Source organism: Heptranchias perlo, chromosome 5 (genome assembly GCF_035084215.1).
Source record: "Heptranchias perlo isolate sHepPer1 chromosome 5, sHepPer1.hap1, whole genome shotgun sequence".
NCBI lineage: Eukaryota > Metazoa > Chordata > Chondrichthyes > Hexanchiformes > Hexanchidae > Heptranchias > Heptranchias perlo.
This window is the reverse complement of record NC_090329.1, coordinates 132,758,427-132,783,984: the sequence shown is the minus strand read 5'-3', so window position 1 is coordinate 132,783,984 and position 25,558 is coordinate 132,758,427. Positions and strand designations below refer to the sequence as shown.

The window sequence follows — 25,558 nt, the reverse complement described above, 5'->3', positions numbered from 1 at the left end:
TGTCTCAATGCATGTCCTGGGAAACAGTCCATAGAGCACAGCATCCAGTGTTACTGAATTGTTTGGGATGAACCGGGACAGATACCAACGCATCACTCTACACACCCTCTGCGCAAAGGGAAAGCCCACCAGGAGATGGAAGACGGTCTCCTCCCCGCCACAGCCTCGAGGGCAGCTCCTGGTGGTGCTCAGGTTCCGTGCATGCACTGGGAGGCCTTTCTCACCACCATCCAGGCTACATCCTGGTGCCTTTTGGTCAGTTCCGGCGACGAGACGTTCTGCCAAATGGCATTATCATTCTGGTCGGGAAGAAACCGATCTGATGGCCTTGTGGGCGATGGGGTTCCTCCTCAGGAACTCCTCCACCTGAGACAGGTTGTTGGGGGGACAGTCCAACTGGACGGGATGTCCTGAGCCTGCTCGGCCAGTGTGGCTACACCCAGACTTCTCAGTGTGTTGGACAGGTAGAAACCCAGCACGTAGTGACACTTGGTGTTTGTGTACTGGGGCTCGACACACATCCTGAGGCAGCCGCTCACAAAGGTGGCCATCAGGATCAGAGCGGTATTGGGGATGCTCTTCCCCCCTTTGTCTGGGGTATTGTACACGGTGGTCCTGCGGACGCGTTCTACCTTGGACCTCCAGACAAAGTGGAAGATAGCTCAGGCGACTGTGACGGCGGAGTTGTGGGGAATGGGCCAGACCCTGGCCACATAGGGCAACATCGCGAGTACCTCAGACCTTATCACCAGGTTCCTGCCGGTTGTGGAGAGGGGTCGCCCCGCCCACATACCAAGCTTCTGTTTGGCCTTGGTGATCTGCTCTTCCCAGTTCTTTGTGCAGGCCAGGGGCCCCCTGAACCAGATCCCCAGCACCTTCAGGTAGTCGGACCTGGCAGTGAAGGAGACAAAGGACCGGGTCTCCCACCTGCCGAAGAACATGGCCTCGCTTTTATTTCGGTTCACTCTGGCCCCCCGAGGCCAGCTCGAAACGGTTCCAGATGCCCATCAGTGTGTGGACTGACTGCTGGTCGGAGCAGAAAACGGTGATGTTGTCCATGTACAGGGAGGCCTTAACCTGAGATCATCATCCCCTGATACCCATGTCCTTCCTGATGGATGCGGAAAACGGCTCGATATAATATACGAGCAAGAATATGGAGAGAGGACAGCCCTGCCTGATTCCAGATCTGATCGGAAAGCTTCCTGACTCCCACCAGTTGATTAGAACTGCACTACGGATGTCTGCATGGAGCAGTCGGATCCAATCGCGGATTCCCTCCCCAGAACCCATTTTGGAGTGCACGTCCATCATGTACGTGTGGGATATTCTGTCAAAGGTCTTCTCCTGGTCCAGGCTGATGAGGCAGGTGTTCACCCCCTTGTCCTGTATGTAGGTGATCATATCCTTGAGCAGTGCAAGACTATCTGAGATCTTCCTGCCGGGTACAGCACAGGTCTGGTCCGGGTGGATCAGCCGCTCCAGAACAGACTTGAGTCCGTTGGCAATGGCCTTAGACAGAATCTTGTAGTCAACATTTAGCAAGGAAATGGGTCGCCAATTTCTGATTTCTTCCCTCTCCCCCTTCCACTTGTAGATGAGGGTGATGGTGCCTTTGTTCATGGACTCTGACATGCTGCCTGCCAGAAGCATACCCCCGTACACTTCCAGTAGGTCTGGGCCTATCCAGTCCCACGGAGCCAAGTACAACTCGACCGGTAAGCCGTCACTTCCGGGAGTTCCACTCTTCTCAAAGGACTGGACTTTGTAAGCTCGTCCAAGGTCAGTGGCCAACCCATGCTCTTCCACTCGCTGTCCTCTAAGTGATAGAGGACAGGAAAGACTGGGAGGCTGTGCTGTCTGGGCTTTGCATCGTACAACCCGGCATAGAAGGATTTGCTGATCCTTAGTATGTCAGCCTGCGAGGACGTCAGTGAGCCGTCTTCCTCTTTCAGTCTGCTGATCACAGAGATCTCTCTGTGCAGGTTCTGGAAGAAGATGCGCGAACACTACTCGCCCTGCTCCACAGAACGGACTCTGGACTGGAACATGATCTTTGAGGCCTTGGAGGCGAAGAGCGAGGCTTGCTGGCCCTTCACCTCTCGGAGTTCCTCCCTGACATCGACCCCCATTGACTGCAGCTGGAGCAGACCCTGCATGCTTTTCTGGAGTTGTGACACTTCTTCTGTCTCTCTCTCACCTTCTGAACACCTTTGAGGATGAAAAACCTCTTGATATTGGCCTTGATCGCTTCCCACCAATGCACTGTGGAGTCGAAGAGGGATTTCACGGTTCTCCAACCTGTGTAATTCCTCTTTAGTTCCTCGATGTTCTCCGGGGTCAGCAATCTCACGTTCAGATTCCATATACCCCTGCCCGCCCTCTGGTCCTCCTGCGATTGACAGTCGGCCGGTAGGAGGCAGTGGTCAGTGGCTGGATATCGGTAGATCTGACCTTGAGCGTTGGGGACACAAAAAGGAAGTCTATCCTGGAACGGACCTGTCTGGCCTGGTCCAGGTGTATCCCTGCAGCGCTCCATCTGCAGGGTTGCTGAAGAGGTTGCAAAGCTTTGCGTCTTTCACTGCCTCATCAGGAATTGGACGTGGTGTCCAGTATACCGCCTCCTTTGCAGTTGAAGTCTCCGGCGAGAACAATCGGTCTGGGGGTCGCCATCAGTATTGGGAGGTGCTGAAAGACCTCCATCCGTTCGCTGCTGAGGGACGGGGCATACACATTGATCAGTCGGAGTGGGGAGTTCTTGTACAGAACGTCTGTTATGGGCAGGAGGCCACCCATCACCTCCTTAACCTCGGTGAGGGTGAATTGACCTTCTTGCAGCAGAATCCCCAGGCCCGAGGGAGGGTTATCGTTGCCTCCCGACCAGATCGACTGCCCGTGGGTCCACATGCGTGACCACTGCCAGTAGTTGTTGAGGTGCGGGATCCTGGACTCCTGCAAGAACAGCAGGTCCGTCTTGACCCTGAACAGGTAGTCCAGTGTAGCGACACATCGCGTAGTCAGTTTGATGCTACGCACGTTTATGGATCCAATTTTTAAATCTATTTTAAAATACAAAGGAAAACAAAAACATTCAGGTCTTACTATTGCATCAGTCTGGGGTCTACGTTACCATCCATCTGGGACCCTGGGTCCAGTTTCTGCATTTGTGTGATGTGCACGAACTTCTGGACAGTCCTTGGGCTGAGGAAGGAGGCCTGTCCTCCTTTGGGCGAGGGTCCTCGCTCAGAGGTCGATGGCGGGGTCTCATGAGGTGGTGTGTTCGTGAGAACCACAACCAGGCCTAGCTCTTCGTCTGATGCCGGGGGATCGCTCTCTGCGTTGCTACTCCCGGTTGCCCAGAGTTGGGGGACCTCACTTTCCGCACTGCTGCTCCAGACAGAGAATCCACATGTTAACAGCAGAATGGAAGGCTGATCAGGCCCCGTCAAATTCTGAGATCTTCCCACAACAACTGTTTTATGTTGTTTTTTCCCAATCCTGTTATGTTTTAGTATTACCTATTGTTCCTTTCATGTCTTTCATGTCCCCGTCAATGTCTTACACGTCCTGATTGATCTGCCAATCAAATCCTTAGAATGAATTTAATTACAGAACGAATCAAAGACATTCTAACACTCCTGTGCACGTGTTACTTTTCCATCACCCCAGACCACATTCCTTTCGACGGATGTCGTCTTCCAGGGTAGTCTTTGCATACACCCATTTATGTATCAATACAACCACCATCAACTTTTCAAACACCTAACCATCATTAAATTGTCACCTCTGTGTCGCTGTGAAGTTGAAAGACAAATAATTTATAAGATGGCGTTAAATAAAATCTGGAATTAAAATACTAGCATCAATAATGGTGGCCATGAAACTACCCGGATTGTCGTAGAAACCCATCTGGTTCACTAATGTCCTTTAGGGAAGGAAACCTGCCATCCTTACCCGGTCTGGCCTATATGTGACTCCAGACCCACAGCAATGTGGTTGATTCTTAATTGCCCTCTGAAATGGCCTAGAAAGCTACTCAGTTGTAAAATCTCGCTAAAAAAAGTCATAATAAGAATAAAACCGGACGCACCACCAGGCATCGGACCACTAGGCACCGTACATGACAACGGCAAACCAAGCCCAGTCGACCCTGCAAAGTCCTCCTCACTAACATCTGGGGACTTGTGCCAAAATTGGGAGAGCTGTCCCACAGACTAGTCAAGCAACAGCCTGACATAGCCATACTCAGAATCATACCTTTCAGCCAACGTCCCAGACTCTTCCATCACCATCCCTGTGTATGTCCTGTCCCACCGGAGGACAGACTGACCAGAGGTGGCGGTACAGTGATACACAGTCAGGAGGGAGTGGCCCTGGGAGTCCTCAACATTGACTTCGGACTCCATGAAATCTAATGGCATCAGGTCAAACATGAGCAAGGAAACCTCCTGCTGATTACCACCTACCGCCCTCCCTCCGCTGATGAATCAGTCCTCCTCCATGTTGAACACCAATTGAAGGAAGCACTGAGGGTAGCAAGGGCACAGAATGTACTCTGGGTGGGGGACTTCAATGTCCATCACCAAGAGTGGCTTGGTAGCACCACTACTGACCGAGCTGGCCGAGTCCTGAAGGACATAGCTGTCAGACTGGGCCTGTGGCAGGTGGTGAGCGAACCAACACGAGGGAAAATTTTACTTGACCTCGTCCTCACCAATCTACCTGTCACAAATGCATCTGTCCATGACAGTATTGGTAGGAGTAACCACCGCACAGTCCTCGTGGAGACGAAGTCGCGTCTTCACACCATCCAACGTGTTGTGTGGCACTACCAGTGTGCTAAATGGGATAGATTCAGAACAGATCTAGCAGCTCAAAACTGGGCATCCATGAGGTGCTGTGAGCCATCAGCAGCAACAGAATTGTATTCCAGCACGATCTGTAACCTCATGGCCTGGCATATTCCTCACTCTACCATTACCAACAAGCCAGGGGATCAACCCTGTTTCAATGAGGAGTGAAGATGAGCATGCCAGGAGAAGCACCAGCCATACCTAAAAATGAGGTGCCAACCTGGTGAAGCTACAACTCAGGACTACATGCATGCTAAATAGTGGAAGCAACATGCTACAGACAGAGCTAAGCGATTCCACAACTAACGGATCAGATCAAAGCTCTGCAGTCCTGTCACATCCAGTCGTGAATGGTGGTGGACAATTAAACAACTAATGGGAGGAGGAGGCTCTGTAAACATCCCCATCCTCAATGATGGCGGAATCCAGCACATGAGTGCAAAAGACAAGGCTGAAGCGTTTGCAACCATCTTCAGCCAGAAGTGCCAAGTGGATGATCCATCTCAGCCTCCTCCCGATATCCCCACCATCACAGAAGCCAGTCTTCAGCCAATTCGATTCACCCCACGTGATATCAAGAAACGGCTGAGTGCACTAGATACAGCAAAGGCTATGGGCCCTGACAACATCCCGGCTCTGGTGCTGAAGGCTTGTGCTCCAGTACTAGCTGTTCCAGTACAGCTACAACACTGGCATCTACCCGACAATGTGGAAAATTGCCCAGGAAAGTGGAGTTGATGTTGAAGATCAGCCATGATCTGATTGAAAGATGGAGCAGGCTCAAGGGGCCATATGGCCTACTCCTGCTCCTATTTCTTATGTTCTTATGTATATCCTACAAATATCCGCTGGGGAAATGACTTGCCTGAACTGAGCAAGCTCTTCTTTTGGGTTTTCCTGGTTTAAAACATACACAGCAGCACCAGTATTTAAAGGTGTTTCATATTGGTGACTTCCTACCAACCCCATGATACATGATCTGCTGTGGTTATCAATTTGGAGCAATACCAGGACCACCTCCGAGGCCTGAAACTGTCAATCTTGATGTGGACAAGGGCTCTCAGACCTCCCCCCTTGTCATGATGTGGATGCCAGCAATCAACATGGGCATTGATGCGATCTAACTTCTCAAAATGTAGTTGTAGGTAATGAGGGTCGTTGCCGGGATTCCCATGGCCACGAGGTTTTTGTTGTCTACATTACCAGCTGGGCACCCACGCTTTCTACCATGATCCTTATTCCACCAAGGGTTGTGAAGAAGTGGATTCGAGATCTATCCCCCTGAATTATCATTCTCATTGGGCCCCTCTAATTTAAGTGGTTTAGTCTGCTGTTGCTGTTTGGGCCCCCCAAACGCAACCATTTAGGCTTGTTCGATCCATGTGCCCGCCTCTAGCTGTTCCAGAGGTGAATCAGTGTCGCTTGTAAATTATCGAGTTTGGGGAACCAGCATCCGCAGCAGCTGTTGGTAGCTCCATGTTATGCGCACCTGCATCTGGGTCTTCAATATTGTACTGCAGACCTGACCGCAACAACACCGATATCAGTGGCACCAGTCCCTGTTAGGCTCTAGCAGAAGCACATCGCCATCACAATCATATTCATGATTCTTGTCTGACTGCATTACCTCTGGGGCAGAAGGTATCAGAGGATACAGGGATCCCACCGCTGATCGGCTCAGAGACAATGGATGCTGTCTCTGGGTTCCAGCACCCAGCACTACGAACACTTTTGTCCTGAAACACCATTCTGAACGCACGATCTAGCTCTGACACATCATCGCTCAGCTGTGAACTCATACGCTGTACTCCTGCATTCACCTCTTCCAAATCTTTGTTTTCCCTGTTAACCTATTCTAACTGGTGAGCCAGGAGGACAAGTCAGGTTAACAATCGTCTGCTTCTCACTTTGCAAGTTTTCTTTCTCTGCATCCACTGCTAACTTAGCAGCATCCAGTCCCTTATACTGAAGTTCACACTGCTTCAGCTGCTTAGAGAGTGCTTTACCTGCCATTAGTAAGCTTTGGATCATCAGACCCTTTATCTTTCTCTTACTAATTTTATCAGCTAATTCTTGCTGAAAGCAAGTTCTGACCCAAACTAGTGGATCAGCTTGTTGGACAGCATAAAGTACAAAGTTCACACCCTTGTGTTTAAGGATATACTTCTAGTTTAGATTTTGGTCTAGCCATGGCTTTAAAATAATGCTATTGTAACGTGTAAGTACCAATAGCCAGTAGAAGGCTCTAGGCACCACCGATCAGAGAAATCAAGACAGAGATCCTTAAGTCTCTGTTCTATAATATATCTACAAAATGCTCCCTTTACTGGGGTGCCAATTTGTTAGAGGGTGGATATTCTTACTCCTCAAAATAATAGGGTTCACAGCATTCTAGGTAGATATTCACAGATTTATTAAGCATAAGTTAATAACTATTATTGACAATAATTAAACATACACTTAACAACAGTACTTATGAATTTTTAACCCAGAGAATCCACACCTTAACAGCAAAGTGGTCAGCTGATCAGGCCCCATCGAATTCTGAAGTCTTTCTTCCCACAACAACTGTTTTTATATTGTTTTTTCCCAATCCTGTTATGTTTTAGTATTGCCTATTGTTCCTTTCATGTCTTTCATGTCCCCTGTCAATGACTTACACATCCTGATTGATCTGTCAGTCAAATCCTTAGAATGAAGTTAGTTACAGAATGAATCAAAGGCATTCTTGCACTCCTGTGCATGTGTTACTTTTCCATCACCCTAGATCACATTCCTTTTGACAGATTTTTTTCCAAAAAATATACTTTATTCATAAAATTTGTAACAATACACACAATACATTTGCCATATCACATTTCAAACATAGACGATACAGATTATACAATTTGCAATATACATAAAGTACAGTTCAAGTTTGATTCCAACAATACAGTTACACATTCTACATGATAATTTCAGTTCATGACACACTAGGGTGCCTCATTGCATTACAGTCAATACAGCTTATTGATTACAGATGCATTACAGATGTCCCCTTCCAAGGTAGCCTTTGCACACAGCCATTTATGTATCAATACAACCACCTTCAACTTTACAGAAATCTAACCACCATGAATTTATACACCTCCTATTTCACTGTGAAGTTGAAAGACGAATAATTTATAAGGTGGCATTCTGTCCACATAACCACTCGCAACTACAACCACTCAAGATCTTACTTAATACAGGGCCAGTACATATCAAAGGGATAATCAAACTGCTGGTAGCATCAGTTCTGATTGAAAAGTTACTTGACACAGTTAAATTAATATAAAGAGAAATCAATAGCAGTTCCATTTGATTAACCCTTTGCTAACAGTGTACCACAAATCACAGTCTGGGGTATCCAATTTCTAAAGACGGATTTTTAAAATGTTCTGTTCCAGTATTCCATACTGCTATCATTTAGCAGGGCAGAAACATTCAACTGATGCAACTTTGAGTACACTTGTACAGTTGTCATTTGGAACAATCTTCATACTTTACCAAATACTACTATAAAAGAATTAATGATCAGAAAATTGGGAGCCCCGCAGATCAGGCATGCTGATCTCTACACCCAATTCTTCATTCAATGCCCATGTTGAGTGAAGTTCCATGTCAGGAGCATAGCTTTGCTCAATTTACTTTTTGGTGCTGCATAAACAATGCTTCCCTTTAAAGAATGAGGAAAGTGCTACAAAGTAGCTAATCTAATTTTTATTTTATACCCATCTTTTTAATTTCAGCAGATGATAGAAATACGTAATAATATTACCTGCCATGTGACATAATTTTATTGTGTTTCAGGAATGTAAACAATTGTTACTGGAGTATCGCAAATATTTCCAGAACATAAAGAAACAAACAGCTGAAACAGAACAAGATAGTCCATTTGATGTGTCAGAAATGTACATCTTTGGTAAATTTGAAGTCTTCTGCAAAAGACTGACAAAGGTAAATTGAAATTTAGGGCAAAATGAGATGCAGTTGTATTCTAGATTTGTGTCCACCTGTTCAGTACAGTGAGTGATATCAGTATTTTAGATAAAACTATTTTATAACCACATACCATACATTAGCAATTCCTATTCCAGTTATTGGAACTAGTGTTACATGAATCATAATCACATGTGGATCAATAAAAGGTAATTTAGGTGACATGTAAAACTTGAAATAATGACAAAGTTCAGATTAATGGGGCTGATTTTGACCTGCTGCACCCAATGAGAAGGTGGCTTTATCTGCGTTAGAGAAATTCCCAATGCATTCTCCGCCGCCATCGTAACTGCACAGATTTCTGAGTCGTCTGAGGCACCTGCAAGAGGCAGACAGGGACTTCATGAATACATAGAATCATATAATGGATACAGCAGAAAGGAGGCCATTCAGCCCATCAAGCCCATGCTGGCACTTTGTAAGAGCAATCCAGTTAGTACCATTCCCCTGCTCTTTCCCAGTAGCCCTGCAAATTCTTTCCCTTCAAGTATTTATCCAATTCCTTTTTGAAAGCTGCGATTGAATCTGCTTCCACCACCCTTTCAAGAAGAGCAGTCCAGATCATAACTACTCGCTGCGTAGAATCATAGAAAGGTTACAGCAGGGAAGGAGGCCATTCGGCCCATTAAGTCTGTGCCAGCTTTATGCAAGAGCAATCCAGCCAGTCCTACTCCCCTGCCCTATCCCTGTAGCCCTGCAAATCTTTTCCTTTCAAGTACTTATCCAGTTCCCTTTTGAAGGCCATGATTAAATCTGCCTCCACCACCCCCTCGGGCAGTGCATTCCAGATCCTAACCACTCGCTGCCTAAAAATGTTTTTCCTCATGTCACCTTTGGTTCTTCTGCCAATCATTTTAAATCTATGTCCTCTGGTTCTTGACCCTTCCAACAATTGGAACAGTTTCTCTCTATCTACTCTGTCCAGACGCTTCATGATTTTGAATACCTCTATCAAATCTCCTCTCAACCTTCTCTGTTCCAAGGAGAACAACCCGATCTTCTCTAGTCTATCCACGTAACTAAAGTCCCTCATCCCTGGAATCATTCTAGTAAATCTTTTCTGCAGCCTCTCTGAGGCCTTCACATCTTTCCTAAAGTGCAGTGCCCAGAACTGGACACTATTCTCCAATTGCGGTCGAACCACTGTTTTATAAAGGTTCATCATGACTTCTTTGCTTTTGTACTCTATGCCTCTGTTTATAAAGCCCAGGATCCCGTATGCTTTTTTAACCGCTTTCTCAACCTGCCCTGCCACTTTCAACAATTTGTGCACATAAACTCCCAGATCTCTCTGTTCCTGTACCCCTTTTAGAATTGTGCCCTCTAGTTTATATTGCCTCTCCTCGTTCTTCCTACCAAACTGTATCACTTCGCATTTTTCTGCGCTAAATTTCATCTGCCACATATCCACCCATTCCACCAGCCTGTCTATATCCTCTTGAAGTCTATCACTATCCTCCTCACTGTTCACTACACTTCCAAGTTTAGTGTCATCCACAGATTTGGAAATTGTGCCCTGTATACCCAAGTCCAAATCATTAATATATATCAAGAAGATTGGTGGTCCTAGTACTGACCCCTGGGGAACACCACTGTATACCTTCCTCCAGTCCGAAAAACAACTGTTCACCACTACTCTCTGCTTCCTATTACTTAGCCAATTTTGTATCCATGCTGCTATTGCCCCTTTATTGCATGGGCTTCAATCTGGATGATAATCCTATTATGCGGCACTTCATCAAACACCTCTTGAAAGTCCATTTACACCACTTAACCGCATTGCCCTCATCGACCCTCTCTGTTACCTCATCAAAAAACTCTATCAGCTTAGTTAAACACGATTTGCCTTTAACAAATCTGTGCTGGCTTTCCCTAATCAATTCACACTTGTCCAAGTGACTGCTAATTCTGTCCTGGATTATCATTTCTAAAAGTTTCCCCACCACCGAGGTTCAACTGACTGGCCTGCAGTTGCTGGGTTTATCCTTACACTCTTATTTTGAATAAGGGTGTAACATTTGAAATTCTCCAGTCCGCTGGCACCAACCCCTTATCTCAGGATGTTTGGAAGATTATGGCCAGTCTTGCCGCAATTTCCACCCGTACTTCCCTCAGCAACCTAGGACGCATCCCATCTGGACCGGGTGATTTATCTACTTTAAGTACAGCCAGCCTTTCTAGTACCTCTTCTTTATCAATTTTTAGCCCATCCAGTATCTCAACTATATCTTCCTTTACTGAGACTTGTTGTAAACAATTTTACAACACCAAGTTATAGTCCAGCAATTTTATTTTAAATTCACAAGCTTTCGGAGGCTTCCTCCTTCCTCAGGTGAACGATCCACATCGTTCACCTGAGGAAGGAGGAAGCCTCCGAAAGCTTGTGAATTTAAAATAAAATTGCTGGACTATAACTTGGTGTTGTAAAATTGTTTACAATTGTCAACCCCAGTCCATCACCGGCATCTCCACATCTTTACTGAGACTGGCAGCATCTTCTTTCTTGGTAAAAGCAGATGCAAAGTACTCATTTAGTACCTCAGCCATGCCCTCTGCCTCCATGAGTAGATCTTCTTTTTGGTTCCCAGATCAGCCCCACCCCTCCGCTTACTACCCGTTTACTGTTTACAGAAGACTGTAGAAAACTTTTGGATTCCCTTTTTTGTTGGCCACCAGTCTATTCTCATTCTCTCTCTTTGCCCCTCTTGTTTCCTTTTTCACTTCCCCTCTGAACTTTCTATATTCAGCCTGGTTCTCACTTGTGTTATCAACCTGACATCTGTCATATGCCCCTTTTTTCTGCTTCATTTTACTCTCTACCTCTTTTGTCATCCAGGGAGCTCTGGCTTTAATTGCCCCACTTTTCTCCCTCATGGGAATGCACCTAGACTGTACCTGAACCATGTCCTCCTTAGAGACAGCCCATTGTTCAATTATAGTTTTGCCTGTTAATCTTTGATTCCAATTTACCCAGGCCATTTCAGTTCTCAGCGTAAAAATGTTTTTCCTCATGTCACCTTTGGTTCTTTTGCCAATCTCCTTAAATCTGTGTCCTCTGGTTCTCGACCCTTCCACCAAGGGGAACAGTTTCCCTTTATTTACTTTATCTAAACCCTTCATGATTTTGAACACTTCTATTAAATCTCTTCTTAACCTTCTCTGCTCTCAAGGAGAACAACCCCAGCTTAGAATAGTATCATAGAAGTTTACAACATGGAAACAGGCCCTTCGGCCCAACATATCCATGTCGCCCAGCTTCTCCAGCCTAACCACGTAACTGAAGTTCCTCATCCCTGGAACCATTCTAATAAATCTTTTTTGCACTCTCTACAAGGCCTTCACATCCTTCCTAAAGTGCGGTGCCCAGAATTGGACACAATACTCCAACTATGGTCGACCCATTGTTCTATAAAGGTTCAACATAACCTCCTTGCTATTGTACTCTATGCCTCTATTTATAAAGCCCAGGTTCCCATATGTTTATTTAACCACTTTCTCAACCTGTCCTGCCACCTTCAAAGATTTGTGCACATATACCTCCCGGCCTTTCTGTTTCTGCACCCCTTTAGAATTTTACTATTTAGTTTATATTGCCTCTTCTCGTTCTTCCTGCTATAATGTATCACTTTATACTTCTCTGCGTTGAGCGAGATTAGAAAACATTTCTACACACAAAGGGTTGTAGAAGTTTGGAACTCTCTTCCGCAAACGGCAATTGATACCAGCTCAATTGCTAAATTTAAATCTGAAATAGATAGCTTTTTGGCAACCAAAGGTATTAAGGGATATGGGCCAAAGGAGTTAGATCACAGATCAGCCATGATCTTACCAAATGGCGGAGCAGGCACGAGGGGCTGAATGGCCTACTCCTGTTCCTATGTTCCTAAACTTCATCAGCTATGTGTCCGCCCATTCCACCAGCCTACCTATATCCTCTTGAAGTCTATTACTATCCTCACAATTTATTGAACTTCCAAGTTTTGTGTCATCTGCTAATGTTGAAATTGTACCCTGTACAACCAAGTCCAAGTCATTAATATATATCAAAAAAAGCAATGGTCCTAGTATTAAGCCATGGGGAACACCATTGTATACCTTCCTCCAGTCCAAAAAACAATCATTCACCACTACTTTCTGTTTCCTGTCTTTTAGCCACTTTCGTGTCCATGCTGCCACTGCCCCTTTTATTCCATGGGCTTCAATTTTGCTGACAAGCCTATTATGTGGCACTTTATCAAATGCCTTTTGAAAGTACATATACACAATATCAACCACATTGCCCTCATCAACCCTCTCTGTAACCTCATCAAAAAACTTAATCGAGTTACTTAAACATGAAACAAAAACAGAAAATGCTGGAGAAGCTCAGCAAGTCAGGTAGCATCTGTGGAGAAAAACAAATTTAATGTTTCAGGTCAAAGGTCTTTCATCAGAACTGGAAGATGTTAAAAGAGCTAAAGTTTTTAAGCAAGTACAGAGCTAGGGAAAGGGAAGCTCTGCGAGGGAGTAGAGTGCAAGAGTGATTACATGACAAAAGGGATGATGGTGCAAGGCAAGGAGGGTGGTAATGGAACAACTTAAGAATCAAAAGATGGGTCGAGAGGAGGTATAAATGGCAACAGCAGAACCAATATCAACAGTTGCAGTGCCACAAAAAAATGAGAGCAGGATCAAACAATTCTTGGGTTTGCTGGTTGTTGTCTTCATCATCCTCATCAAGGAATTCTTTCCCCCCTTCTCTTTATCATCATCGTCATCATTATCAAGTTCATCTCTCTTTGTCTCCAGTTGCTCTGATGGATCTGCAGGGAAATAGGCCTTGAGCTAAAAATGGATGTGCAAAATCCACAAGTTCAGGGCAGTGAAAGATGAGGATTCTTCTGCAGGCATGCTGCTTTAAAGAGCTGCAATTGGTGAATGTCTAGGCCTGCACCCACTAACGTGCAGCCTGCACTGGCCCACCGATCTCACCATCTCCCACGGCTATAGCTGAATATCTTTCCCAAGAGCTTGATGGGTTCCTTCTTGTGGGGGTTGGTTCTTTGATGCCAGGAGTGCTTTCTCCAGTCACCTACCTTTCATGGGCATTGTAAGCCAGTTTTCCTCAAACAAGATTGTGTTTTAGGTAAAAGCTAGCATCAGAAGGATCTCTCGCAGGTGACATCAAACAGTTGATGTTATATACCTGCTGGTAGAACCTTGGTAAATTAAGGATTTTTGAGAAGTTGCACGCTAGTAAGGCTTGTAAAGGGAGATGATATCACATATTATACGATGAAGAGATATAGAGGCTTTGAAACATGGTGGAGTGTGAAGGAAGCCTTGTGCTCTATGTAATAATAGAGGATGGTCAGTTTGTTGGTTCCAATGGTGCCCAAAGAGAAATGGGACAGTGGCAGTTTGTTTACCTTGCCTGCTCTCATCAGCTTATTTCCTGTCCTGTTCTTATGTTCTGGAGGTCAGACACGTGGCTGCCACCATCTTCCTTATGGTTTCAGGTAATTTTTGGCGTTAAGAAACAACGTAAACTCGAGGAACAGCACCTCATCTTTCGTTTAGGCACTTTACAACCTTCCGGACTCAACATTAATTTCAATAACTTCAGATCATAACCTCTGCTCCCATTTTTTCGGACAGCAAGTGCTGGTAATGGTTCTGCTGCTGCCATTTACTGCTACTCCTGACCAATCTTTTGTTTCTTAACCTGTCCGATTACCACCTTCCTTGCCTTGCACCATCATCCCTTTTGTCATTTAATCACTCTTGCCTTCTGCCCTTGGGTATGTTACAATAATGGTTATGTTACTGGACTAATAATCCAGAGACCTGGACTAAAAATCCAGAGTTATGAGTTCAAATCCTGCCACAAATGGGGAATTTAAATTCAATAAATTAAATAAACAAAAATCTGGAATAAACCACGGCAATGTGGTTGATTCTTAATTGCCCTCTGAAAATGGCCCAGCAAGTCACTCAGTTGTAAAAACTTGCGACGAAAAGTCAGAATAAGAATAAAACCGGACAGACCACAAGGCACCGGACACGGCAAAGGCAAATCAAGCCCAGTCGATCCTGCAAAGTCATCCTCACTAACACCTGGGGACTTGTGCCAAAATTGGGAGAGCTGTCCCACAGACCAGTCAAGCAATAGCCTGACATAGCCATACTTACAGAATCCTACCTTGCAGCCAACGTCCCAGACTACCTGTCGCAGATGCATCTGTCCATTACAGTATTGGCAGGAGTGACCACCGCACAGTCCTTGTGGAGACGTAGTCCTGTCTTTACACTGAGGACAGCATCCAATGTGTTGTGTGGCACTACCACCGTGCCAAATGGGATACGATTCAGAACAGATCTAGCAGCTCAAAACTGGGCATCCATGAGGCGCTGTGAGCCATCAGCAGCAGCAGGTTTGTATTCCAGCGCAATCTGTAACCTCATGGCCCAGCATATTCCTCACTCTACCATTACCAACAAGCCAGGGGATCAACCCTGGTTCAATGAGGAGTGTAGAAGAGCATGCCAGGAGCAGCACCAGGTGTACCTAAAATTGAGGTGCAAACCTGGTGGAGCGACAACTCAGGACTACATGCATGCTAAAGAGCGGAAGCAACATGCTATAGACAGAGCTAAGCGATTCCACAACCAATGGATCAGATCAAAGCTCTGCAGTCCTGCCACATCCAGTCATGAATGGTGGTGGATAATTAAACAACTAACGGGAGGAGGAGGCTCTGCAAACATCCCCATCCTCAATGATGGCGGAGTCCAGCACGTGAGTGCAAAAGACAAGGCTGAAGCATTTGCAACCATCTTCAGCCAGAAGTGCTAAATAGATGATCCATCTCGGCCTCCTCCCGATATCCCCACCATCACAGAAGCCAATCTTCAGCCAATTCGATTCATAAGAACATAAGAACGTAAGAAATAGGAGCAGGAGCAGGCCAATCGGCCCCTCGAGCCTGCTCCGCCATTCAATAAGATCATGGCTGATCTGATCCTAACCTCAAATCTAAATTCATGTCCAATTTCCTGCCCGCTCCCCGTAATCCCTAATTCCCTTTACTTCTAGGAAACTGTCTATTTCTGTTTTAAATTTATTTAATGATGTAGCTTCCACAGCTTCCTGGGGCAGCAAATTCCACAGACCTACCACCCTCTGAGTGAAGAAGTTTCTCCTCATCTCAGTTTTGAAAGAGCAGCCCCTTATTCTAAGATTATGCCCCCTCGTTCTAGTTTCACCCATCCTTGGGAACATCCTTACCGCATCCACCCGATCAAGCCCCTTCACAATCTTATATGTTTCAATAAGATCGCCTCTCATTCTTCTGAACTCCAATGAGTAGAGTCCCAATCTACTCAACCTCTCCTCATATGTCCGCCCCCTCATCCCCGGGATTAACCGAGTGAACCTTCTTTGTACTGCCTCGAGAGCAAGCATGTCTTTTCTCAAGTATGGACACCAAAACTGTATGCAGTATTCCAGGTGCGGTCTCACCAATACCTTATATAACTGCAGCAATACTTCCCTGTTTTTATATTCTATCCCCCTAGCAATGAAAGCCAACATTCCGTTGGCCTTCTTAATCACCTGCTGCACCTGCATACTAACTTTGATTTTCTTGCACGAGGACCCCCAGATCCCTTTGTACTGCAGTACTTTCCAGTTTCTCGCCATTAAGATAATAACTTGCTCTCTGATTTTTCCTGCCAAAGTGCATAACCTCACATTTTCTAATATTGTATTGCATCTGCCAAATCTCCGCCCACTCACCCAGCCTGTCTATATCCCCTTGTAGGTTTTTTATGTCCTCCTCACTCTCTACTTTCCCTCCCATCTTTGTATCATCTGCAAACTTTGATATGTTACACTCGGTCCCCTCCTCCAAATTGTTAATATAGATTGTAAAGAGTTGGGGACCCAGCACCGACCCCTACGGAACACCACTGGCTACTGGTTGCCAGTCCGAGAATGAACCATTTCTCCCAACTCTCTGCTTCCTGTTAGATAACCAATCCTCCACCCATGCCAGAATATTACCCCCAATCCAGTGATTCTTTATCTTGAGCAATAATCTTTTATGTGGCACTTTGTCGAATGCCTTCTGGAAGTCTAAATACACTACGTCCACTGGTTCCCCTTTATCCACCCTGTACGTTATGTCCTCAAAGAACTCAAGCAAATTTGTCAGACATGACTTCCCCTTCGTAAAGCCATGCTGACTTTGTCCTATTAAATTATGTTTATCCAAATGTTCCGCTCCTGTCTCCTTAATAATAGACTCCAAAATTTTACCCGCCACAGATGTTAGGCGAACTGGTCTATAATTTCCAGCCTTCTGCCTACTACCCTTTTAAAATAAGGGTGTTACATTAGCAGTTTTCCAATCTGCCGGGACCTTTGCCGAGTCCAGAGAATTTTGGAAAATTATTACCAAAGCATCCACAATCCCTACTGCCACTTCCCTCAAGACCCTAGGATGTAAGCCATCAGGTCCAGGGGATTTATCCACCTTGAGTCCCATTAATTTACTGAGTACCAATTGCTTAGTGATTTTAATCGTATTTAGCTCCTCTCCCCCTAGAGCCCCCTGTTTGTCCAGTGTTGGGATATTCTTAGTGTCCTCTACCGTAAAGACTGAAACAAAATATTTGTTCAGCATTTTTGCCATCTCCATGTTTCCCACCATTAATTTCCCGGTCTCATCCTCTAAGGGACCTATGTTTGCCTTAGCCACCGTTTTTCTTTTTATATAACGATAGAAACACTTGCTATCTGTTTTTATATTTTTTGCTAATTTATTTTCATAATCTATCTTCCCTTTCTTAATCAATCCTTTAGTTACTTTTTGCTGTCTTCTGAAGACTTCCCAATCTTCTATCCTCCCACTAAGTTTGGCTGCCTTATATGTCCTTGTTTTTAGTCGGATACGATCCTTAATTTCTTCACTTAGCCACGGATGGCTGTCATTTCTTTTGCACCCTTTTTTCCTCAGTGGAATATTTATTTTTTGAAAGTTGTAAAATAACTCCTTAAATGAACACCACTGTTCATGTACCGTCTTACCCTTTAATCTATTTTCCCAGTCCACTTTAATCAATTCCGCTCTCATACCATCATAGTCTCCTTTATTCAAGCTCAGTACGCTTGTTTGAGAACCAACCGTCTCACTCTCTAATTGGATATGGAATGTAACCATGTTATGGTCACTCATTCCAAGGGGATCCTTAACTCGGACATTATTAATTACGTAGTTATTTGTGCCGTTAACTCGTCCATTTTGTTACGAATGCTACGTGCATTCAGATAAAGAACTTTCAAATATGTTTTGTGACACTTAGTTCCTGCTTTTTCCTTTTTTAACACTTTACCTTTTACTCCATACCTTCTGTCCCTTCCTGACACACTTTCCTCTGTCTCCCTGCTCAGGTTCCCAACCCCCTGCCACAGCTTTGATGCTGGGTTAATCGCCTTACGCCTTCTCGTTTTTATTTTATCTGTCGTGTCTAAAGTACACTTTCTTTCCGCTGCTCTACGCTTTTCCCTTTCACTTGTTCTTGAACAACTGTTTGTACTATTTGTATTGTAGATTTCCCCTGGGTCTTCCCCTCTCTTGCTGCTCTCAACTTTATCCCCTTCTGACTCCCCGCTCAGGTTCCCATCCCCCTGCCACTCTAATTTAAACCTTCCCCAACAGCACTAGCAAACACCCCCGCGGGGACATTGGTCCCGGTCCTGCTCGGGTGTAACCCATCACGCTTGTACAGGACCCACCTTCCCCAGAACTGGTCCCAATGTCCCAGGAATCTAAATCCCTCCCTCCTACACCATCCCTGCAGCCACGCATTCATCCTGTCTATTCTCCTGTTCCTATACTCACTAGCACATGGCACCGGTAGTAATCCTGAGATCACTACCTTTGAAGTCCTGCTTTTTAATTTATCTCCTAACTCCTTAAATACACCTTGCAGGACCCCATCCCTTTTTTTACCTATGTCGTTGGTACCAATATGGACCACGACTACTGGCTGTTCACCCTCCCCCTCCAGAATGCCCTGCAGCCGCTCCGTGACATCCTTGACCCTAGCACCAGGGAGGCAACATACCATCCTGGAGTCACGTTTGCAGCCGCAGAAACGCCTATCTGTTCCCCTTACAATCGAATCCCCTATCACTATAGCCCTGCCACTCTTCTTCCTCCCCTCCTGTGCAGCAGAGCCACCTGTGGTGCCCCGAACCTGGCTCTTGCTGCTTTCCCCTGATAAGCCATCTCCCCCAACAGTATCTAATGCAGAATATCTGTTTGAGAGGGAGATGGCCCCAGGGGACTCCTGCTCTACCTGCCTAGTCCTTTTACTCTGCCTGGCAGTCACCCATTTCCTTTCTGCCTGCGTAATTTTTACCTGCAGTGTGACCACCTCACTGAACGTGCTATCCACGACAGTCTCAGCATCGCGGATGCTCCATAGTGAATCCACCCGCAGCTCCAGCTCCGAAAGACGGTTAGCCAGTAGCTGCAGCTGGACACACTTCCTGCACACATGGTCGCCAGGGACACTGGTAGTGTCCATGACTTCCCACATAGTGCAGGAGGAGCATATCACGGGTGCGAGCTCTGCTGCCATGACTTGCCTTAGACTCTCATGCTCTCCTCCTGCTCTAGGTCTCCCCTTTTATACTGTGCTCACCTCTCTGACTCTCCTGCCTCACCTGTGACGTCGCACAGTAGTTGTCTCTTGTTGCAGGTCTGCTGTTTTTTTTATTCCCCAATCTCAGTCTTCTACTCTCAGGTCCACTGCCGCTCTGCGGAAAAAGTTCGGAAAAGCAAGGCAAAACAGCACCTCCTTCCCCCACTGCACCGAACTCCCACACGTACCAAACTCTCAGCAGCTCACACTGTGTTGTCCGCACCCCGTGCTGTTCGCACTGACAGGCCCCTGTATTTCTACAGTTTGTGACTCAGACCCTTAAACTCCCACACGTACCAAACTCTCAGCAGCTCACACTGTGTTGTCTGCACTCCACGTGATATCAAGAAACGGCTGAGTGCACGAGATAGAGTAAAGGCTATGGGCCCTGACAACATCGCGGCTGTTGTGCTCCAGAACTCGCCGCACCTCAAGCCAGACTGTTCCAGTACAGCTGCAACACTGGCATCCACCCGACAATGTGGAAAATTGCCCAGGTATGTCCTGTCCACAAAAAGCAGGACAAATCCAATCCGGCCAATTACCGCCCCATTAGTCTACTCTCAATCATCTGCAAAGTGATGGAAGGTGTCGTTGACAGCATTATCATGTGGCACTTACTCACCAATAACCTGGTCACCGATGCTCAGTTTGGGTTCCGCCAGAACCACTCGGCTCCAGACCTCATTCTCGCCTTGGTCCAAACATGGACAAAAGAGCTGAATTCCAGAGATGAGGTGAGAGTGACTGCCCTTGACATCAAGGCAGCATTTGACCAAGTGTGGCACCAAGGAGCCACACTTGGTAAAATTGAAGTCAATGGGAATCAGGGGGAAAATTCTCCCATGGCTGGAGTCATACCTAGCACAAAGGAAGATGGTCATGATTGTTGGAGGCCAATCATCTCAGCCCAGGACATTGTTGCAGGAGTTCCTCAGGGCAGTGTCCTTGGCCTAACCATCTTCAGCTGCTTCATCAATGACCTTCCCTCATACGGTCAGAAATGGGGATGTTCGCTGATGATTGCACAGTGTTCAGTTCCATTCGCAACCCCTCAGATAATGAAGCAGTCCATGCCCGCATGCAGCAAGACGTGGACAACATCCAGGCTTGGGCTGATAAGTGGCAAGTAACATTCGCGCCAGACAAGTACCAGGCAATGACCATCTCCATCAAGGAACCGAGTGGTCCTGGTGGAACCCAAACTGAGCATCGATGACCAGGTTATTGGTGAGTAAGTGCCGCTTGATAGCACTGTCGATGACACCGTCCATAACTTTGCTGATGATTGAGAGTAGACTGATGGGGCGGTAATTGGCCGGATTTGATTTGTCCTGCTTTTTGTGAACAGGACATACCTGGGCAATTTTCCACATTGTTGGGTAGATGCCAGTGTTGTAGGTGTAATGGAACTACCTCCTCTTTTACTGTGACTTCAGCTATTTATATACCTATTGAAAACTTTTAGATTCCCTCTTATGTTAGCCGTTAGTCTATTCTCATATTCTGTCTTTGCCCCTCTTGTTTCCTTTTTCAATTCTCCTCTATACTTTCCACATTCAGCCTGGTTCTCACTTGTATTATCAACCTGACATTTGTCATACTCTCTCTTTTTCTGCTTCGTCTTACTCTCTATCTCCTTCATCATCCAGGGAGCTCTGATGTAGGATGAAGGTTGCCCTACCTTTCCCCTCATGGGAACGTATCGAGACTATACCGGAACCATCTCCTCTTTAAAGGCTGCCCATTGTTTGATTACAGTTTTTGCCTGCGAATCTTTGATTCCAAACCGGGCCAGATCAGTTCTCAACCCACTGAAATTGGCCTTCTTCCATTTAAGTATTTTTAATCTGGATTGCTTCTTGTTTTTTTCCATAACTAATCTAAACCTTATCACTGTTTGCTAAATGTTCCCCCACTGACACTTGCTCCACTTGACCCACTTCATTCCCCAGAACCAGATCCAGTAATGCCTCCTTCCTCGTTGGGCTAGAAACATACTGATCAACAAAGTTTTCTTGAACACACTAAGAAATTCCTCCCCTTCTTTGCCCATTACACAATTACTATCCCAGTTATTATTAAATCAAAAGCAAATTACTGCAGATACTTAAAATCTGAAACAAAAACAGAAAATGCTGGAGAAGCTCAGCAAGTCGGACAGCATCTGTGGAGAAAGAAACAAAGTTAACATTTCAGGTCGAAAATCTTTCGTCAGAACTGAACGATGTTGAAAGCTTTTCAGCAAGTTCACTGCCAGGGAAAGGGGGTGTGGAGGGGAGGGGAGGAAAGAAGAAAAGGATAGGTCTATTACAGGGTAGAGAGCAAGAGTCATTAAATGACAAAAGAGATCATAGAATCATAGAAAATTTACAGCACAGAAGGAAACCATTCGGCCCATCGTGTCCGCACCGGCTGAGAAACAAGCCACCCAGCCTAATCCCACTTTCCCACATTTGGTCCGTAGCTCTGCAGGTCACATCTCTTCATGTGCACATCCAGGTATTTTTTAAATGAGTTGAGGGTTTCTGCCTCTACCACCCTCTCAGGCAGTGAGTTCCAGACCCGCACCACCCTCTGGGTGAAAAAAATGTCCTAATTTCCGCTCTAATCCTTCTACCAATCACTTTAAATCTATGCCCCCTGGTTATTGACCCCTCTGCTAAGGGAAACAGGTCCTTCCTATCCACTCTATCTAGGCCCCTCATAATTTTGTACACCTCAATCAAATCACCCCTCAGTCTCCTCTGTTCCAAGGAAAACAACCCCAGCCTATCGAATCTGTCAGAATAGCTAAAATTCTCCAGTCCTGGCAACATCCTCGTAAATCTCCTCTGCACCCTCTCTAGCGCAATTATATCCTTCCTGTGATGTGGTGACCAGAACTGTGCACGGTATTCAAGCTGTGGCCTAACCAGTGTTTTATACAGTTCCAGCATAACATCCCTGCTTTTATATTCTATGCCTCAGCTAATAAAGGAAAGCATTCCATATGCCTTCTTAACCACCTTATCAACCTGTCCTTCAGGGATCAGTGGACATGCACTCCAAGGTCCCTCACTTCCCTGCACCTCTCAGTATCCTCCCATTTATTGTGTATTCCTTTGCCTGGTTTGCTCTCTCCAAATGCATTACCTCACACTTCTCCGGATTGAATTCCATTTGCCACTTTTCTGCCCATCTGACCAGTCAATTGATATCTTCCTGCTGTCTACAGCTTCCCTCCTCATTATCAACCACATGGCCTATCTTTGTGTCATCTGCAAATTTCTCAATCATGCCCCCTACGTTTAAGTCCAAATCGTTAATGTATGCCACAAAAAGCAAAGGACCTAGTACCGAGCCCTGCGGCACCCCACTGGAAACAGCCCTCCAGTCGCAAAAACACCCGTCGACCATTACCCTTTGCTTTCTGCGACTGAGCCAATTTTTGATCCAATTTGACACATTCCCTTGGATCCCATGGGCCTTTACTTTTATGACCAATCTGCCATGTGGGACCTTGTCAAAAGCCTTGCTAAAATCCATGTAAATGTAAAGAATCTTACAACACCAGGTTATAGTCCAACAAATTTATTTGAAAATCACAAGCTTTCGGAGGCTTTCTCCTTCGTCAGGTGAATGTGGAAATGAAATCCTTGAACTTTTCGCATTTATATTCAGAGAACAATACCTGGTGATTACAGATAATCTTTCCAACTGCCCGTTGTCAAGGCAATCAAAGTGTTCAGACAGATAGATGTTACCTACAGGACCACCGAATATACAAACGGCCAGAACACAAAACAGAGAGAGAGAGGGAGAAACATCCGAAAGGAAGAGAAAGACAGAAAATGACCCGTTGTATTAAAAACGGATAACATTTGTTCGCTGGTGGGGTTACGTGTAGCATGACATGAACCCAAGATCCCGGTTGAGGCCGTCCTCATGGGTGCGGAACTTGGCTATCAATTTCTGCTCGACGATTTTGCGTTGTCGTGTGTCTCGAAGGCCGCCTTGGAGAACGCTTACCCGAAGATCGGTGGCTGAATGTCCTTGACTGCTGAAGTGTTCCCCGACTGGGAGGGAACCCTCCTGTCTGGCGATTGTTGCGCGGTGTCCGTTCATCCATTGTCGCAGTGTCTGCATGGTCTCGCCAATGTACCATGCTCCGGGGCATCCTTTCCTGCAGCGTATGAGGTAGACAACGTTGGCCGAGTCACAGGAGTATGAACCATGTACCTGGTGGGTGGTGTCCTCTTGTGTGATGTTCAGACTACTCCTCAGAATCGGTTTCTTTCTTGGACACACGAATCTCCATCAAAGACGGGCACCTCAGCACCTCACTCTACCGCAAGCCCACGGATAACCTCACGATGCTCCACTTTTCCAGCTTCCACCCTAACCACGTCAAAGAGGCCATCCCCTATGGACAGGCCCTGCGAATACACAGGATCTGCTCAGACGAGGAGGAACGCGATGGACACCTACAGACTCTGAAAGACGCCCTCGTAAGAACGGGATATGACGCTCGACTCGTCGATCGACAGTTCCGATGGGCCACAGCGAAAAATCGCATAGACCTCCTCAGAAGACTAACACGGGATGCAACCAACAGAGTACCCTTCGTCGTCCAGTACTTCCCCGGAGCGGAGAAACTACGCCATGTTCTCCGCACACGAACACCTCGCTAAGGCCATCCCCACACCTCCACTACTCGCCTTCAAGCAGCCACCCAACCTCATACAGACCATCGTTCGCAGAAAATTACCCAGCTTTCAGGAGAACAGTATCCACGACAGCACACAACCCTGCCACGGCAACCTCTGCAAGACATGCCAGATCATCGACACAGATACCAACATCACACGAGAGGACACCACCCACCAGGTACATGGTTCATACTCCTGTGACTCGGCCAACGTTGTCTACCTCATACGTTGCAGGAAAGGATGCCCCCGGAGCATGGTACATTGGCGAGACCATGCAGACACTGCGACAACGGATGAACGGACACCGCGCAACAATTGCCAGACAGGAGGGTTCCCTCCCAGTCGGGGGACACTTCAGCAGTCAAGGACATTCAGCCACCGATCTTTGGGTAAGCGTTCTCCAAGGCGGCCTTCGAGACACACGACAATGCAAAATCGTTGAGCAGAAATTGATAGCCAAGTTCCACACCCATGAGGACGGCCTCAACCGGGATCTTGGGTTCATGTCATGCTACACGTAACCCCACCAGCGAATAAAAGTTATCTGTTTTTAATACAACGGGTCATTTTCTGTCTTTCTCTTCCTTTCGGATGTTTCTCTCTCTCTCTCTGTTTTGTGTTCTGGCCGTTTGTATATTCGGTGGTCCTGTAGGTAACACCTCTCTGTCTGAACACTTTGATTGCCTTGACAACGGGCAGTTGGAAAGATTATCTGTAATCACCAGGTATTGTTCTCTGAATATAAATGCGAAACGTTCAAGGAATTCATTTCCACATTCACCTGACGAAGGAGAAAGCCTCCGAAAGCTTGTGATTTTCAAATAAATTTGTTGGACTATAACCTGGTGTTGTAAGATTCTTTACATTTGCCAACCCCAGTCCATCACAGGCATCTCCACATCAAAATCCATGTAGACTCAGTTGCACTACCCTCATCGATCCTCCTTGTCAACTCCTCGAAAAATTCAATCAAGTTAGTCAGACACGACTTCCCATTAACAAATCCTTGCTGACTGTCCTTGATCAGTTCGTGCCTTTCTAAGTGACAGTTTATCTTGTCCCTCAGAATTGATTCCAATAATTTGCCCACCACTGAGGTTAGGCAGACTGGCCTGTAATTACTCGGTCTATTCTTCGCTCCCTTTTTAAACAGCAGTACAATGTTAACAGTCCTCCAATCCTCCGGCACTACGCCTGTATCCAGTGAAGTTTGGAAAATGATTGTTAAAGCCTCTGTTACTTCCTCCCTGGCTTCTTTTAACAGCCTGGAATACATTTCATCCGGCCCTGGTGATTTATCCA

At 46.0% G+C, this 25,558-nt stretch overlaps 1 protein-coding gene across 1 annotated transcript in view; it reads left to right on the top strand.

Moving 5' to 3' along the window:
* Positions 1-25,558, top strand: part of LOC137322209 (dynein axonemal heavy chain 8-like) — a 1,675,662-nt gene that overhangs the window by 254,694 nt on the left and 1,395,410 nt on the right. The window contains exon 12 of the mRNA XM_067985325.1: positions 8,685-8,831. Within this exon, the coding sequence (XP_067841426.1) occupies positions 8,685-8,831 (147 nt within the window). The remainder of the gene's footprint in view (positions 1-8,684; positions 8,832-25,558) is intronic.